The sequence below is a fragment of the Cyanistes caeruleus genome, chromosome Z (genome assembly GCF_971803275.1).
Source record: "Cyanistes caeruleus chromosome Z, bCyaCae1.hap1.1, whole genome shotgun sequence".
NCBI lineage: Eukaryota > Metazoa > Chordata > Aves > Passeriformes > Paridae > Cyanistes > Cyanistes caeruleus.
The window spans coordinates 70,527,751-70,544,225 of record NC_141732.1 but is presented as its reverse complement, the minus strand read 5'-3'; the positions used below and the strand labels follow the sequence as shown (position 1 = coordinate 70,544,225).

The 16,475-nt window shown below is 37.1% G+C and overlaps 1 protein-coding gene across 2 annotated transcripts; it reads right to left on the bottom strand.

Annotated features, from left to right (window-relative positions):
- Positions 1 to 1,349: 1,349 nt before the first annotated feature.
- Positions 1,350 to 15,645, bottom strand: C1QTNF3 (C1q and TNF related 3). 2 transcript variants are annotated; one of them, XM_023944042.2, is made up of 6 exons: positions 15,454 to 15,645; positions 10,154 to 10,265; positions 7,772 to 7,926; positions 5,102 to 5,231; positions 4,301 to 4,400; positions 1,350 to 3,169 (listed from the first exon to the last, which is right to left on the bottom strand). In XM_023944042.2, the coding sequence occupies exons 1-6, from the start codon at positions 15,535 to 15,537 to the stop codon at positions 3,010 to 3,012; spliced, it is 741 nt and encodes a 246-aa protein (XP_023799810.1). In that variant the 5' UTR covers positions 15,538 to 15,645; the 3' UTR covers positions 1,350 to 3,009. The 2 variants fall into 2 exon arrangements, with proteins under 2 accessions (XP_023799810.1, XP_023799809.1); XM_023944041.2 differs by having other exon boundaries at positions 15,250 to 15,644.
- Positions 15,646 to 16,475: the final 830 nt, after the last annotated feature.

Sequence of the window (16,475 nt, the reverse complement as noted above, 5' to 3'; positions counted from 1 at the left end):
GTCACAGGCAAGGACAGCAGTTCCTGGGACTCTGGAGGAAGGGGGGGCTAGGATTTGGGGGTGGTGTTTCATACAGAGTAGAGCTCAACTTGGCAGTGTGTTGAGAATCATTTTCTGCTGCCAGGATGCCAGTGCTTAACACAGAGGTCAAATATCACTCACTAAACCATTCATTGCAGCCATGGACTTGTGGGTCTGGCCAAGTTTTGGTTAAATCTGGGAGCTTAGGGAGGGGGAGAGGTACAGACTCATCTTGGCACAGACAAGTGTACTCCAAATTACACCTTTGCAGTTTCCAGAAAGTTTTTCAGTTGTAACACAAATGACAAGATACCATGTATTTTATAACAGAGGATGAAAGTCTCTGGCAGAAGATATTTTGTCTTGAGCATCTGTTAAGCAAGAGTTTTTCAATTATCATCAACAATGGAAAGATGACTAATCTTCATGAACATTTCTGAGAAAAAAAGATCTTGTACTCCACATGACTTAGTGAATATAAAGTTTGTTAATTTTAAAGAAGAAGAACACACATACACACCTACACACACAGCAGCTGCTGTATTTGGAAGGATGTACCTTCTTATTTTGAAGGAAATTAATATGTAAGTTAACTATGTATTTGTAAAGTATTATGACACTCAATCAACAGAGATTGCAGTAATTTGCAGAGAAAAGACTGCTGAGATTTCAGTCAAAACCTAGAAAATTTTAATCTTGATATAAAAAACTATTTAGCTTTTACTTTGGAACAGCTCTCTGTTTTTCAGAGAAGCTTTTGTGGTAATTCTTTGTCACTTAGTCCCCTCTTAGCAGGCTAAGTTCAGCAAAACTCATGAAAACAGCACAAAATGGGTATGGCAAAACATTGCTTTCTTTTATATTATGGCCATTACATTAGATAATAAGATAATAAGGAGCTTAAAATTAGAGTATGCCATACACTTTCTAAGTGCTTCATTCTGGCCAAAATGGCTTAAAATGGCCATGTCACAAAGGAAAAGTAAGACCCCAAAGGAAACCTTACAGATTTAAAATTTAAAATTTATGTGTGTGTGTGTATATACATACACATACATATACATACACATATATATATGTGTGTATATATGTATGTGTGTATGTGTATGTGTATATATATATACACACACACACACACATATATATATATATATATATATATATGTATATGTATACACATGTAAAATAAACATATTTTAATCCTTAGTGATGGCTTTCTTCCATTCAGCAGCAAAACAATGCTTAGGAAAAGCATATAAAAAATAGCATCTCTCTATTGTCTCCAAATGGTAATGTCCTTGGTAAATATAGGTATGAACAAACCAGTATAGCTTTGTAACCATTAATCTTTATTGGATAAATGTACGTTTTACAAAGTAAGGTTAACAAAATAACGTGGTCTCAGGTTTTGAAAACCTATGTGGTGCAGACCTGACCCAAGTTCAAAAAGAAATAATAAAAACTCATCAGACAACAGTTTCATTAAAGCTAATATTTTCAGTGGTTGATGCATAAAACTAAAAAATCACATCATAATCATCAAGTATCAACATGCATTTTTTTTCGTAAGATGTGGTTACATACGCTAGGAATGTGTACAAAGACATACAAATTCATAGGGCAGATTTTGATTCATTTGTTCTATTGTTGTGCTACTGATACCTGTATTCAGTATAAAATAATTTCAAATAAATATTTTCCTAGCCTCACCTTCTTTTCATACATTAATGGCAGATAATATTTGATTAAAATATAATGTCTATAAAAAGGAATTCATATTTCATTAGCTTTTATGTGGAGAGCCAGAACAAAGTTACATTCAAACTTCAGTATTGATTTTGGTGCTTATTCAACTGAAAATAGCAAGACAGAATTTCATGTGCCCAAATTTTGAAAAGCCAGTGGCATGAATGCTGAAGAGTGGCCCAGTGTATTGGGACCAGAATGACTAAGCCAGCTAACATTTGCTTTCACCGGTTTAAATGCTAAACTGGCTTAGCTGCTGCTTTGCAATGGCTTTTCCTGAAATACTGATTCTTGGAAGGCTGCTTGGAAAACTGTTTCAACAACTTCACTGTTAAGTAAATACACAGTATTATAAGGTACATCCTTCTGAAGGAGCTCCAAACACCACAAAGTCTCTGTGTCTCTGTGCTGTTGGTGTATCCTGATTTCTCTAGCGTATATGCCTTTGCTTTGATACCCAGCATTGGGTTACATCAGGTTTTAAAAATTCTAAGGCTAGGGGGAAACATTACAGTTCCCCTGCCTGATCCCCTTCACACTGCAAACTAAATTACCTTAGCTTCAAGCTGCTACTAAGGCAAGAACTACTGACACCCTTCTAAGAGAGAGACTAAGCATAAATATGTGCTAAAAATCTGTGGAAAATGACACCAGATACATCTTCAGAGGTTTGAAATGGGAATGCAATAAACCTGAATCCTTGACATTTATATTTTCACATTTTTTTCTTCAATTTGAGCTCATTCAAATCCAGTACAAACTTTTTCCTTTAGATCTAGTCTCACCTGAGCCTGCTTATTATACATTCAGGCCTATTTCCATGATGCAAACTTAAATGAACATGTAAGATGAACTGAATAAATGATCCAAAAATTTTGCATCAGTTGTTCAGTTCCTGACATAAATTTAACTAAAGTATATTTTGAGATTAAATTGACTTTGCGTAAACTGCTCTTTAAATTCTTTAAACTCATTTTCCTTTATTTTTCATTCACTTTTGGGGAAGAGAACAATAGCAACATTTAATGATTAAGTAGGTGCAACCCAGATGACAATACATACTCTGAATCTGTGTCAGCTACCTAATATATTCATCTCTGATACACAAGTAGCAGCACATTGCATCAAAACAAGGCTTCTTGATCCTCCAATGTAATAATGTTATTTAACAGTCCAGTGAAATATACCAGTTCCAAAAAAGATGTTTCTTCAGATAAACATCTATTGAGTTGTTTCCTCTTTTTACTTAGTTTCAAAAAGAAGAAATCCAGCAAAGGTGGAGAAGCGTTGATGGTCCCCATGGAGGGCTCCATTTCCCATTCGTAGCCAAACTTCATCTCCCTTGGCGAGTTTTAGGACTGCACTGTTTCCTGAAGTATCTGCTTTCCCTTTGGATTCATAGCTATAGATGAATATTTTAACAAGTCAGCTTTTTGTTTCTCAACAATGACCAAAAAACAACTTTAAAAAAAACATTCCAAGAAGTACTTTGTTATCCTGAGCAAAACTTTCTTGAAAGACTTGCCAACATTTTTTCAGCTTTATAAGGAAATTTTGGCAACTTTCTGCATTTGATCTCCTGATCAAATTTTGCACCTTAACTTACTGCATTATTTCATTCCTTTTTGAAGTTCTGGAAAAAAAGTAACTTTTTTTTTTTTTTTTTTTCCAGGACACAGGAACAAATAAAAAAATGAAATGCTGCTCATTGATCACAATACTCCAGATTTTCTGTGATGCTTTTCTTCCCTTGAATTCATCCCAGCTAAATTTAAATGCCTCCAGGCCAGGAGGCTGGTGTGAGCTGAGCCCCTGTGCTCCCAGCACAGGCAGGGAGCAGAGACAGGCAGCTCACTCCATACTGAGCCTTTCATTGGAACATGGGTACATTCAATATGGGGCTAACCTCCTGGCTTTGCCTGAGGGTTGGTCCCCTTTCTTCTACCTCTTGCCTTTTTGGACATCAGTGCTTCAGGGGGAATAGAAATGAAACACTTTTTCTTTTGCAGATAAGATCTATTGGGGATGAAGCAGCCTGTGGTGGTGTGCTAATGATAAAAGGACAGTAAATGTCACTCATCCTTACACTCAGTAAATGTTACTCATCCTTACTACTGCAACTTAAACACTTTCCAACTTTAAAGTAAATTTCTCTGTCCTCATGTTAACAAGACTGTAACTAGTCACTGAACACTTTATTATTTTCATTCTCTGACAAGCAAAATAAAGATAAAGGTATATTTAACAGAATGACAGCATGATACCACTGAACTCCAGCCCTGACTTGCAGTGCTAAATCTTTTCCCTTGAGTTTGAGGAAGTGGTGATCAAGGCTGAATTTTAGGTCCAGCATCTATGATGTGTATAGTCCAAATATGCAAGCTGAGGATGGCAAAATAAAATAGTTTTTCTTGTTGGTTATTTTACCCTAGAGAATTTCTTTAAAAAATCAACAATTTTATGTTTCTTGAAATATGAGCAAGCTATCCTATCCATACAAATGTTTTTTGCATTAAGATGGCCTGGTCCTTACCTGTATAAGCTGAACACTGTATTACCATTATGCATCAAGTACACGTACACTTCCTCCACATCTTCATGTTTCATCATATTGAAAGTAAAGAAATACACTCCTGAAAAGGTTATAAAATACAACTTGTTTGCTTCATAGAAAGAAGAAATCATGCTGCAGATTTGTGCTTATTGCTTAGGAAACAACAGCTGTGGACAAAACTGCCTTCCAGTTGTCTGCAGATATTTTCCTTCTGCTTATAGTGTTCCAAAATCTGATTAATTTTAATTCTGCATATGGCAGGGGTTTTTCTTCCTGCATCACAGCTGCGTAAGAGGGGGGATTGATGCAGCTGAAAAATAACCCATGCAGAACTGTAATGCCTCATTTCCAGCCACACATCTGTTGCAGGTCACAACAGTCACAGCTGAACTGGCTTGGGGTAAGATGGGGATGAAGAGATTGACAGGAGGGAGGAGGTGGAGGGGACAACTGTGAAGCTGCTGCTGCTTGCTACAACATCAAGGCCATAGTTCTGTCATCACAGTGGCTGAAAGGCTAAGAGCCACAGCAAAGCAGACAGTCCTGCTCCCTCCCCAGCCCAGGCCATGCCTCTTCCTCCCGCCTTTGTGTCAACACTAGTCTCACTGGCTGGCAAGACCTCTCTTGGCTTGCTCAGTTTTCAATTCATTTTTCTGGAAAGTAGGTAGCAAGAGCTATGCAGAGTGAGTGCAAAGGCAGTTAAATAGTGCCTTGTCCTTATTGACTACACTTCTCCCTATAGCTCCAATAATTGCATTACTTTGTTTTGCAAATGCTCACCATTCACTGGAGCACCAAATCTCCCAGTCATGACATCAAAAAAATTCCCAACATTGGTTTCAACGCTACTGAAGATAATCCCACTGTTCTGGTTGCTGAAGTGAGTAGCCATTGAAGCCATGAACGCAACCTGCAAAAATCCAGTTCTTATTCAGGCAGTTGTTCACAGAAAGCACATGTGTAGAGCAATCAGGTACAGATTTTTTCTTGTATTTGCAGTCTGTTTATTTTCCTGACAGAGATGTTCTTCTAGGGCTTGCTCCAAGGCCAATAAACTCCAGTTAACAAAACTCCCATTGAATGAAACCGGAAGACTAGGGTTCTCATATTCAATTGGACTATTCATGACTGCAATATAAATGTATGGTAAGTGTTTGCAGTTCAGAACCTTAATTTCAGATTTTATTTACTTTTAAGTCTCCCTAGAATGATGCAACAGCAACATAGTATTGAATGGATGGTATTTCTGAGAAAAGGGTTTTATATAGTCTTTGTGTATTCCCCAATGCATTTAAACTGGATATTGCTTTTAACTGCATATGTGAAAATAAACAATGCTTGGTAAAATCCATGCAGATTAGTGTTTCTTGCTTAGAGATATATGAAGCACTTTTATTAGAGGTCCTTTGGAAGTGCAGCACCTGGGACTCAATATTCAATGTTTTTTCTATCTTGTCAGTTGCTCTCAGTCTTGAAAACAGAGGGTAGTGGAGACCAGGAAGGGAAAATAAGAAAATTAAAACTGTGCTTCAACTTCATGCTTCGCTTCTTGCCATGGAAATGTTTCATAGGATGCAGTGCAAAACATCCCACACCAGACAATTTAAATTACCCTCAGCAAAATACCAGGGAATGACCCTGCTAGCTGGCCTGGTCAGGGAGGGGAGTGACCTTTTCTGTAAGTCTGTCATTCCCCCTCATCCATTATGTGAGTAAATGGGACAGCATCAGAATTGCTGCACCTCATTGCCAGAAGGTTACATAGAGACTTGGCTTTTTATTTCTATCTCAGCTTCTTAAATGACAAGTTCAATTGCAGCTGTTACTGCCCATCACAAAAATGACATTTTTTCTGAGCTTCCAGCTATGCTGGTATTTTAAAAATATTAAAAAACAGCCCAAACTCCTTTTGATTTTAGATCCAAACCAGAACAAAACCAAAACAGACAATCAAATGCAAGTCTGGATCCAACAACGGAAATCGTTAGCCATCTGTTCAGAAATTTAAGGAGCTCCAGATGTGAGCTGAAAGCTTGGGCTGATTTTCCTTACCCCTGCATGGATGCATTTTCTGTGACGGCAAATTGTTAATATCTTGCTTCTCAGCCAGGATCACATCAAAGTTCATCGTGTGTTAAAGGAAAGCAGCTGCAGTGGCAGATTGATGGAATTTATTGCTTTTGTCTAGATTCCATTTCACAGTCTCTTTGACCCTGAGCTACTTTCTGTGGGCTGATCAGAACAGCAGAAAAATATGTCTTTTCTCCTTAGGTCTCATTATGATGTAGCAGGTCAACATGGATACACAAAGTTTTTTAAATAATCTTGTACTTAGAACAGTATTGCATTCAAAAGTGTTTTCTCCTAAACCACCACTGACTTGAAAATTTTTAAGTATGATGGTAAGAAATAATATGCTATACTGTAAACATTTTTAAGCATATCTGTTAAAAGAAGTAGAAATAGTTGGAAATAGGTATTACAATATGTGGTTTTGTTGCTCATCCTCTTTCATCACTCGGTTTTAATTATATTATTACCATAGTCTTTATGTAAGAAAATAAATAGTGGTAGTTAATTTAAAAATTGTGGAAGGACATATGTTGAATGTGATTAAAGATATGTTTATAAGGTATTCAAGTATACCGTGAGTATATATTATATAGATATATACATGCATATACTATATGTATATGCATATATATGAATATATGTATCTGTGTGTATGTGTGTGTACATATATATATATATATATATATACACACGAGCTCTCTGCCAGATTACTGGGATTTGAAGAAGCTTTAATGCAAAAGCTGTGAGATTGTGCCAATATAAGAGTTGAGCTCAGCTCAGGCTTGAGCCTATATTTAAATGCTCATCTGGCTTTTGAGTTATTCATTCACAGGCAGAAACTACATGGCCCCAAACATATTTAAAGTATCTAGACATATAACTATAGATAACTACTGAGGGGTATTTTTTGAAACTACAGGACTGCACTCAAAAATTTTGAGCCCGTACTTTGAGGAGGTGGATACATGTACTTCTGAGAATCTCACCAAGCCTGGCTGCCCTGAGAAACGTGACTCCTTTACTCTTTGTGTGCTGTGGGAAGTGCAATTATTTATGTGATACAGCTTGGTAAGAAAACGATAGTCCCTGCTATTCTCCTTCAATAACCCAGATTCTGGCTTTTTGCCCTCAAAGGGAAACATATATGATTCTTCCTGCCTCTTACTCAGCTGGATTCTGAGTAAAGCTTTTCTTTTCAAGAAAGATCTGGCAGAGCACATTTTTCAGTAAGGACAAAGGCTATATATGCCTGTTACAGTATTCATTTACAATGGGATTTGCTTCTTAAGTATCTTACAGTAATAAGATGCTATTTTTTCAGTGAAGAAAAACATAAACTGATATTTCTGTAGCTAATACGACCCAGAGATGTTGTACCTGTAGCTCTGGGGGGATCCCAGGGTAACCCTTCTCGCCTTTGGGTCCATGATGGCCACGCTCTCCTCTTGGTCCCATATCTCCTTTGTCTCCTTTCTCACCTTTGGCTCCTTCCTGGCCAGTTGCTCCATTATTTCCATTGTTTCCATGATTTCCTGAAGGGAAACAAGGCTTTCTGTTTTATTTAAATAATTTATTGTATTTTAACAGGTAATTGTGACAGGGTCCTCTTCCACCAGCTTGCAGCATGGGTACTCTCCAGTGCTATAAACCCCAAGCTGGATGTAATGGATAAGAAACTGCTGTTTGGTCAGGTTGAACGTTTTGGTGAGCAAGTTTCCAAAAGGACATAGATCTTGGGAGATAACCCTCATGTTGCCTTGGTTTTGCTGTATAAAATGGTGGTGTTTCAAGTCATTGCTTTGATGGGAAGATGTGCAAGAAGACCTCAGCAGACAGAAGGCTCAAGAAAAGCAAAAGCCACTTTCTATTGACAGGTACTAGGTAGCCTGCAGAAGTAGTCTTGCTTTTGTATAGAAGTAGTCTTTGCTTTAGTATAAAAAAACAATTTCCTGGTAAATGAAGTCAATCATGAAAGGGTAAGATAATTTTGAATAAGATTTTGCTATCTTTGAAACACATCCACACAAATGATGAATGGCTGTAGCATTAAGGTTGCTAAAATCTGTGCTAAAAACGGGACAGTGTGCATTCAGAGGGTGCTGGTTAGGGGTCATTTGATTGCATATTCCTAGATTAAAAGAGAGACAAAAATTTTATAATTAAGATTTTTTGAGATGGCTTACTATGAGTAAATGAGTAAAAAGACTCATTACAAAACATACTGATTCATTTGCAGTATTACTTACTTCCTGGTGTTTACTGACAAAATTACTGAGCAAATGGCTATGCAGCTAACAGGATTTTAAAGCTGGCTAGAATCACTGAGCAATTATTATGCCTCCTGCAGCAAAAGCCTGATCTTTCAGCTCAGGGGATTAATTAAAGTCATCATTGTTCTAATTCTACCTGAATTGAAATTTGGTTATTTGCCACTCTTCTTGTCATCAGATCATTCTCTCTGGTTACAAATTTACAAGAAGAATAGTGTTGTTTGAGATCAAATCTGATAATGAAATGATTCTTCAGAGTTTTTCTATTAAGGAAAAAAAAAAGACTTCAAATAAGGAAGCCAAATGGTGAAAGAAATTATGTCCATTTTTATTTGGCTAGAGGAATCTGCAGCTCTTAAAAATAACAAGAATGATCTTTATATGCAGCCAGAACTGCTCTACCAGTTCAGAACAGAAGCTTGCAAGCAACATTTGATTCAATCAAGGGGAAAAACAACTGCTGCTGTTCCCCTTACAGGCACAACAACATGAAATCCAGCAAATGAAGGAGTCAGAAATCCCAGGGTGCAGGAGGCTGCTGCCAGACATACATTTGTGGTATCCTACAGTGACAGAAGTGGGACTAAGACACAAGGGAAGGGCAAAGCTGTGACTCTGACATGTCCACTACAGCCTTTAAAATGTGGGTGTAGTATAACATTGTATCCTGCTTCTAAGAATCCAACAATTTATTAATTAGTAATGGATCACTGAATTGCATTTTTATTGTGATAACAGAAGATGTAAGCTTTTAAAGAAGAGACAAGTCTGTCTTTCAGTGACCTGTTCATTTATGTTGTACCTCTGCTTTAGGAATGGTGATTTGCAAATCCCTAAAGGTAGCTGCTGTAACAAATTTACACCAGCATGCAACCAACACTTTCCCTTCTCTAGGCTCTTCTATTTCCATATCGTATCAACTATCAGATCAAAGTATATACTTTTCTTGTGTATGCTGTTCTTCTCTGCACATTTTTGATGTTTAAAAAAAAAAGGATTTTTTTATTATGAAAGACAAGATGAAAGAAGGAAGTGAAGGAATTTCTGTGAGAGAACAGAAGCATCTGTGTTTCTGTAAAATATTGGCTAGCAGTATGCTAGACGAAGAAAAGCCCTTGAATACAGTACACAGTAACACAGCTGGATATACAAAGGTGATCACAATAATCAGCTCCAGGGAACAAGTTCTTCCAAGTTTATTGGGAACTTCATGCTGTTTTAAGAGACCAATTTTCCCTAAAGATGTAGTTTCATTATTTTCAGTATGAATTTGTGAAAGCAGAATTTTAATAACAAATAGGTTTTCAATGGAAAATACCTTGGAATATAACTGAAAATATCTGTCTCCTCTGAAATTTTAGAAAAACTTGTTCCTGGATCTGTCCCCAAATACTGGTGTTTGCACCACTCTCTGATATTTCATAGAATAACCTGTAATTTATGGCCTGCAAGTAGACTGATCAAAAAGTGAATTAAACTTCATCTTTACCTGGCATCCCAGGGGGCCCAGGAGGTCCTGGGGGCCCTTGGTAGAGTCGAACTCCAAAGTCACCTCGGCAGCAGGAACTGCAGTCTGGATTCTGCGGTCCAGGCTGGGGGGGCTAAGTGCACAAAAATAAGCTTTAAGTAGCTCATTCATGGAGGACATCAATCTTATGCATGTTGGTTACAGGGTCTTCATTATATATTTCTGTTTATTTACTTGGTAAGTTTTCAAAACAGTTCTTATCTGGCATGAAATTCTCACATAGTTAGGTTGTCCCTGAAAATGTTTTTTTTGGAAGATTTAAAGGAATTGCTCTCGAAGCATTCAAGAATCTATATGAATATTAAATAAAAATTAGAGGTTTTGAAAATAAATTAATACCAAATAATGAAATTCAGATGAATATTTCAATTAGATTCACATCCTGATCCCACATTTCAACTGACCTCTGATGACAAACATGCCTGTGTACAAATGGTACGACACAAGGGACTTGATTTGACCTTCAGCAGTGAACTATCCTCCGTTAAACATAAATAAAACTGTGTTGGACCACCCAAAGAAGATACTAAAAAAATATCTGTGCACTATATTCCTCTTCGTGATCCCAGACCAGATTTACAGGCTACTAAAGTTGGGGGACCTTAAAAAAGTGCCATGACACAAGACAAAAATTTGAATTTACAATACCACAAGGTGTTTGGGGCTTTTGATCATTTGTAGTGGTGAATGTGTAACTATGAAAGCCAATGTGCTAATTAACATAGCAGCATAAATAAAATAATGAGTTTATTATGTACAGCTCAGCTACTATAGCAATCAGTTTAATAATGGCTTCGTTTAAGTGGTTTTCTTTTTCATAATATTGTGTTTATACTAATGGAGATTCATTCAACTCTGACTAAATTTCATTACTTAGTAATCATAGATCTTCCAGTATGTCAGATAAGGCCACAGTCTAGTGTTGGATTTTATTCCTCTACCCCCTCATTTGTTCCCTCTTTGTTTCTTTTCCCTTACACTTCTCTCCTGAGATGCAAAACTGCAGTTCTTAAAATTTGGAGAAGGATAGTTACACCAATCAAATTACTACTCTTTTCTTTTTAATTATTCTACTATTTGCCTTCCTTCCCCTTCTTTTCCCTAATCTTTGCCATTGCCAAATTACTTGCCCAATGCAGACTTATTGGTTTAGTAGCAGAAAATGAGCCTCTGGCACGAAGGGAGCTGTCAAATGAACACACAGATGTGCTGTATTCCTGCCCTTGGTCTCATCAGTGATGTCATCTGAAACTTTCCCTGTGTTTTGGACAATACCAAGTATACCCCCAGAATTCATTGATTTCAGGAGGCTTAGGAACTTACGGGTATAAAAAATCCATTTCATGCCACTGCCAAAATACTGCAACTCCTCCAACGAGACAGACACAGGCCCTGTCCAGCTGGAACCAGTGATGGTGGAGTTACCATGGGAATAAAGAATGACTTGACAGCTAAACAAATACCTTTCACTTTCAAAGAGTTATGGAAAAGTTAAAACCTGCCAATGGGCACAAGGGCTTCATATTTATGGGGTTTTGTCAAAGTGATGCTTTTTAGATTAATTCTGGACAAGGACTGTACTTAATGAGAAAAATTCCGCCTGTTGAACTGTCTCTTCCTGGAGAACCTGTTTGTATTTTTCTGGCTGTTTTGTCTCTTCCAGTTGTTAGGCAGGACATAACTGACAATCACCCAATACACTTTTTATAATTTTCCTAGTATGAGAGAAGGAGTAGCTCTGCTGTCAGCTCATTTTCAGTCCTTGAAAGGGAACCAAGTACAAGAGGACTGGGATTGTGCAAGCATTTTGCACCCCCTAAAAGGATAACGTTGATTTTTGCATTAAGATTAAAATCTCCAGCTTTTTTTAGATAATAGTGCCTCATATTCATGTTAAATAGGAAGGTGAACTATACAAACACCTGCCAAGAGCAAACAAGTCATATCAGTCTGAAAATAACCAAAGACTTAGAACAGTGTATTGTAACTGAAGGAAGACATGAATCCAGCAAAGTGGACTGCGTGTGAGACTCTCTGTGCAGATACAATTTGTCTTTTTCAGACGATCTTGAACAACTTTTTTAGAGAGACAGCTATTTTAAAATAAAATAGATACAAGCCATCATCATAACCAAGTGCTATTTGGCATTACCTCAAAAAAAGCTCATCAGGTTCTTAGTGTGAAACAGGGCAAGTCCTGCCAGTCTGGTTGTATGCAACAGTTCCACTGATTTCAAAATGGCTGTTTATGCAAGTCATAAAGTAATTAGTTCATTACCTTTACTGATTCTTTCACTAGGAGAAAAAAGTATTCATGGTCAGCTGCTAAGGAGAATGAATATTTAGGATTTTCTTTCAATCTTTGAAAGCAGAGAACTTCCTGAAGAGTACATTTAAAGGAAAAATGTGTTCCTAAAGTAAAATTGCACTCAAACGTGACATAGAGATTAGTTGAAATCTACTCACCAAAGGCATCTTTTGCAGCCATTTGTGCATAAATTTTGTCAGTGAATCTTTGGCTTTGCTGCCAGAACATTAATATAATTTAGGAGCTTGTGAAATGCATCTGCCACATTGGTTTCCTAACACTGATAGTAAACTGGAACTATTTCTGAGCTATTTGCTGAATTTCCCATGATTCAGTATATAGAAGAATGATCTAGGCAACAGATGATCTATAAAATTCCCCGAATTTAAAGCTGTGAACGAGTCATAATTGGAGACTCAGCCATTTTTGACTTCCTGGTTAATTTTATGAGTTTCTGTTTTATTGTCTAAGACAATGCAGTAGACAAGTAATTACCTCCACCATTTTTGGCTTCTGTTCTGAATGCAGAATAGTCTGTCTCTGTGGCCACTAAGGCTCTCCATGCCCCTTCTCCAAGCAAAGAAACAAACAAAAGTTGCCAAAATTAAGGGTAAAACACTGTTTGGCAAGCAATGTTTAAAGATTTTCAAAGAGCAGCCTGAAATGGAAAAATAGTCTTCTGTCACTCTCTTTAGTCACCAAGAGCTCTTGTTCTTGAGAAATGCATGTTATATTTTACATGAGTTAACAGCTGTGTGCACACTGGCCTTGCACCCAGCACAGCAAAGACAATGGTAAAGGCAAATACTATCATCTCTTTTCCACAATAGGGAATGGGACCTTTAAAACTTCAGCAAGAGGGTGAAATTCCCCAGCCTAAATTCTCTTTAGCTGGGTAGAGCTATTCCATCTAAAACAACCAGGAAAGCAGGAACATAGGAATTGAATAGTTTCCATATAACACAAGGGAAAGAGAGAGATTTGACATGAATTAAAAGATGTCGGCACCACCTTTGTTCTTCCCTCTGCCTAGAAATTCCTGGAGTCTGGATGTGGAAAACATGTATTGTGTAAGCTACTGTGTGATTGATTATCCCTGTCATGCATCTGCTAGTGCTCCATTTCATTTCAGTAAGCCAAAAATTGCATCATTTCCCCAGAAGAGATTGCTTCTTGGAGATGGGTTGGCAGGTAAATCACTGCCATCAGCTGTACTCAGACTTGCTGGGCTCGTTTTTATTGTCACAACCAGTTCCCCCAGCAGGTAGTTCCAGACAAGTTGCATTAAACTCTCAGACGAGAGACACATGCAGCCTGAACACAGTGACACTTTCTGTGAGGGAGAGCTTGAGCCCTAAAAAGTTGTGGTTTTTTCATTATTGTGCATTATCTGAAATTGTGTAGTGTTCAAGGGGAATCTTTTGTACGTGGTCTGCAGCACACAGCTGCAGAATTCTCCCTGCAGTAAAGAGGTCTGCACACATTGGCTGGCTCTTTGGACTCTACATACCTTATGTTTTACACTGCTTATATCTGCAAGCACAGTTTAACATGCCTCCATTTAAATATCTGTTTCACTGAGTGCACTGGAGAAACATTTAACTCCTGCCCAAGAAATACAAAATGCAAAGCACTGTGAAGTTTTAATACAGGGAATACAGTGGTGTCTTAAACCCATTCCCATATGCATTTTAGTTATTCAAGGCCAGGGCAGGGTTAAAATCAAACCTCTTCTCTGCTTATCATAACTTAGGCTATTATTCAACACTTATCTGCATGTACTTGATTTTGACAATTCAAAATATCATATTTTGATCTGAAAAAAATTCTAAACCCCAGACGGTAAAAGGTAAACTATACAGGACTCAAATATTTGTATCAGCTATAGAATAAAAAGTACTCATGTTCTTGCTGTTATTCAAACACATCAATCAAAAAAACCCCTTCATTTGAGAGGAATTTTATTTTGCCTAATGCTAGAAAAAGCTTCATCTTCTGCCCTTCAGATCTTTTTCTTTCAAATCTGGACTGCAATATTTTGTATAATCAAGTTATGCCATTTTACCTGTGCTATAAACTAATGACTGTAGTATGTAAAGTGCCAGGAAAGGCATAAAAAGATTCTCAGTTTAAAATGCAGATACTGCAGATGATTCAGAGTTTCATTGCAAGCCTTTTTTCTTCTTCAACTCTCCACTGATTTATATTATTAAATCTACTCATTACATTACTATCTGGTTTTTTTTCCCATTACTATCTGGGTTTTTTTTCAAGCTACTCCTTAGAATAACATTTTTGAACATGCAGAATTTCATTGTTTGTCTCAAGCTCAAGAAATATACTTTATATACATCATTTTAAAGTAAAATTATTCTCTGATGATTGAATCTCTCCAAATACTCTAGAAATGCTGTCATTTTCCTTCACATCCAAATGAGTTAGCAATATTTAAAATTTGATAGAGTAAATAATTAATACCTTGAGATAATTAAGAGACTGCATTTCAGAATATATAATTTCACAAGTTCAGAGTTTCAAAAGAACAAAGTACTGCTACCTGTATCCCCAACCACTGCTGGTTCTACCAGCTCATTAAAAGAACCTATAAATTAGCCCAGCAGGATACAGACCAATACACAACTTTAATAAAAATTATTTCATAAATATATCACTAATAATGTTAGCAAAAAAAAAAAATAAAATATCTCATTAGCTTTAAATATATCTTTAGAAGATTAATTCAGAGTACCTGGACTCTATCTGAGGTAGTCAGTTCTACATCATCTACCTCTGGTCTCAGGACTTTATGGTCTGTAGATGTGCTATTATCAACAGTCCACTCTATTAGTTGATTCCGCTGTTTCAATATTTCCCTGCTTCTGGAACCTTTGTGACCAGTCTGGTGGTGACTTTGCAATATTTTGGCCACTGGTTTATAAGATCTTCTGCTCACCTCCATGTATTCATCTTGACACAGGCAAAATGGAAGAAAAAATAAAGCCAGTAGATGCCAACTGATGAAATCCTTCTCTGCCATGTTAATCAAAATAAATTTTCAGGAGTCCAGCAAATGCTTTGCAGAAGGAGAACCTCTTTGCTGCACCAGACGTTATGTGGTCCTTTCAGCTTTTCCACTAGTAAGCCTGGCACTGAGACCAGTACCAGGTTTTATACGCTTGCATGCAATAAATAAAACTAAAAATGCCAAAGTGACAGGATCCTTCATCCAAAATCAGTCATGCTCCTTTAAACAAACCAGGCATTATTCACCACTTCACCACCACAAGGAAAATTGATTTGTATGCTGGAAATGACCACAGCATTTAATGGACTCCTGTGGTTCCTATTTGGGGGCATTAAAAAATGTAGCACCTTTCCTTTGGCATGTTTTTGTTTAAGTGTGAAAAAATGTGTTGGAAATGGGGAACATGTGGCTAATGGTTTACGCTCCTTGATTAGACATGGAAAGGCTGTGAATTCGCACTCTTAAATGTCTTTTGGACACAGTCACCTTTCTTATTTGCCAGGAAATTCACACACACAACTGCGTCAGCCCAGGCCGAAAAATCCTTCCAAAAGCAATTAGGAAACAAAAGCACAAGAGGAGCTTTTGCATATGAACCTGACCCAATGGCTGTTTCTGACTATGCTTTTCATTCACTAGGAGAAAAATATTGAATTTCTGTCAGTTGGCCAACAGTGGAAGGAGACCGGGTAAGTAGCTTTAAAAAACTGGGTTGAATTCAGATTCACAGAGCCCCGTTTCTCAGCATTAGTTCAACATACTTGGCCAAGCAATATTTTCTCCCTTGAGTTCCTAATGTTTTCCTAAATGTAATTGCCAAACCAAGTTTTATGTTTTCACTGCTAAGTAAATATAAATTTGCCGGGGGTTTATTCCCAACTAAAAGAATCAAATTATATGTGTATAATAATAATATCCTTATTTTTCTTTTTGAACCACCCACTAGTATT

Excerpts from the sequence above, each read along its gene's own strand:
- C1QTNF3 (XM_023944041.2), bottom strand. The coding sequence starts at position 15,537 with ATGGCAGAGAAGGATTTCATCAGTTGGCATCTACTGGCTTTATTTTTT. Across the intron at positions 5,232-7,771 it reads GGATCCCCCCAGAGCTACAG|GTTGCGTTCATGGCTTCAAT; the intron begins GTACAACATCTC and ends GGATTTTTGCAG. Across the intron at positions 4,401-5,101 it reads ATTTGGTGCTCCAGTGAATG|GAGTGTATTTCTTTACTTTC; the intron begins GTGAGCATTTGC and ends TAACCTTTTCAG.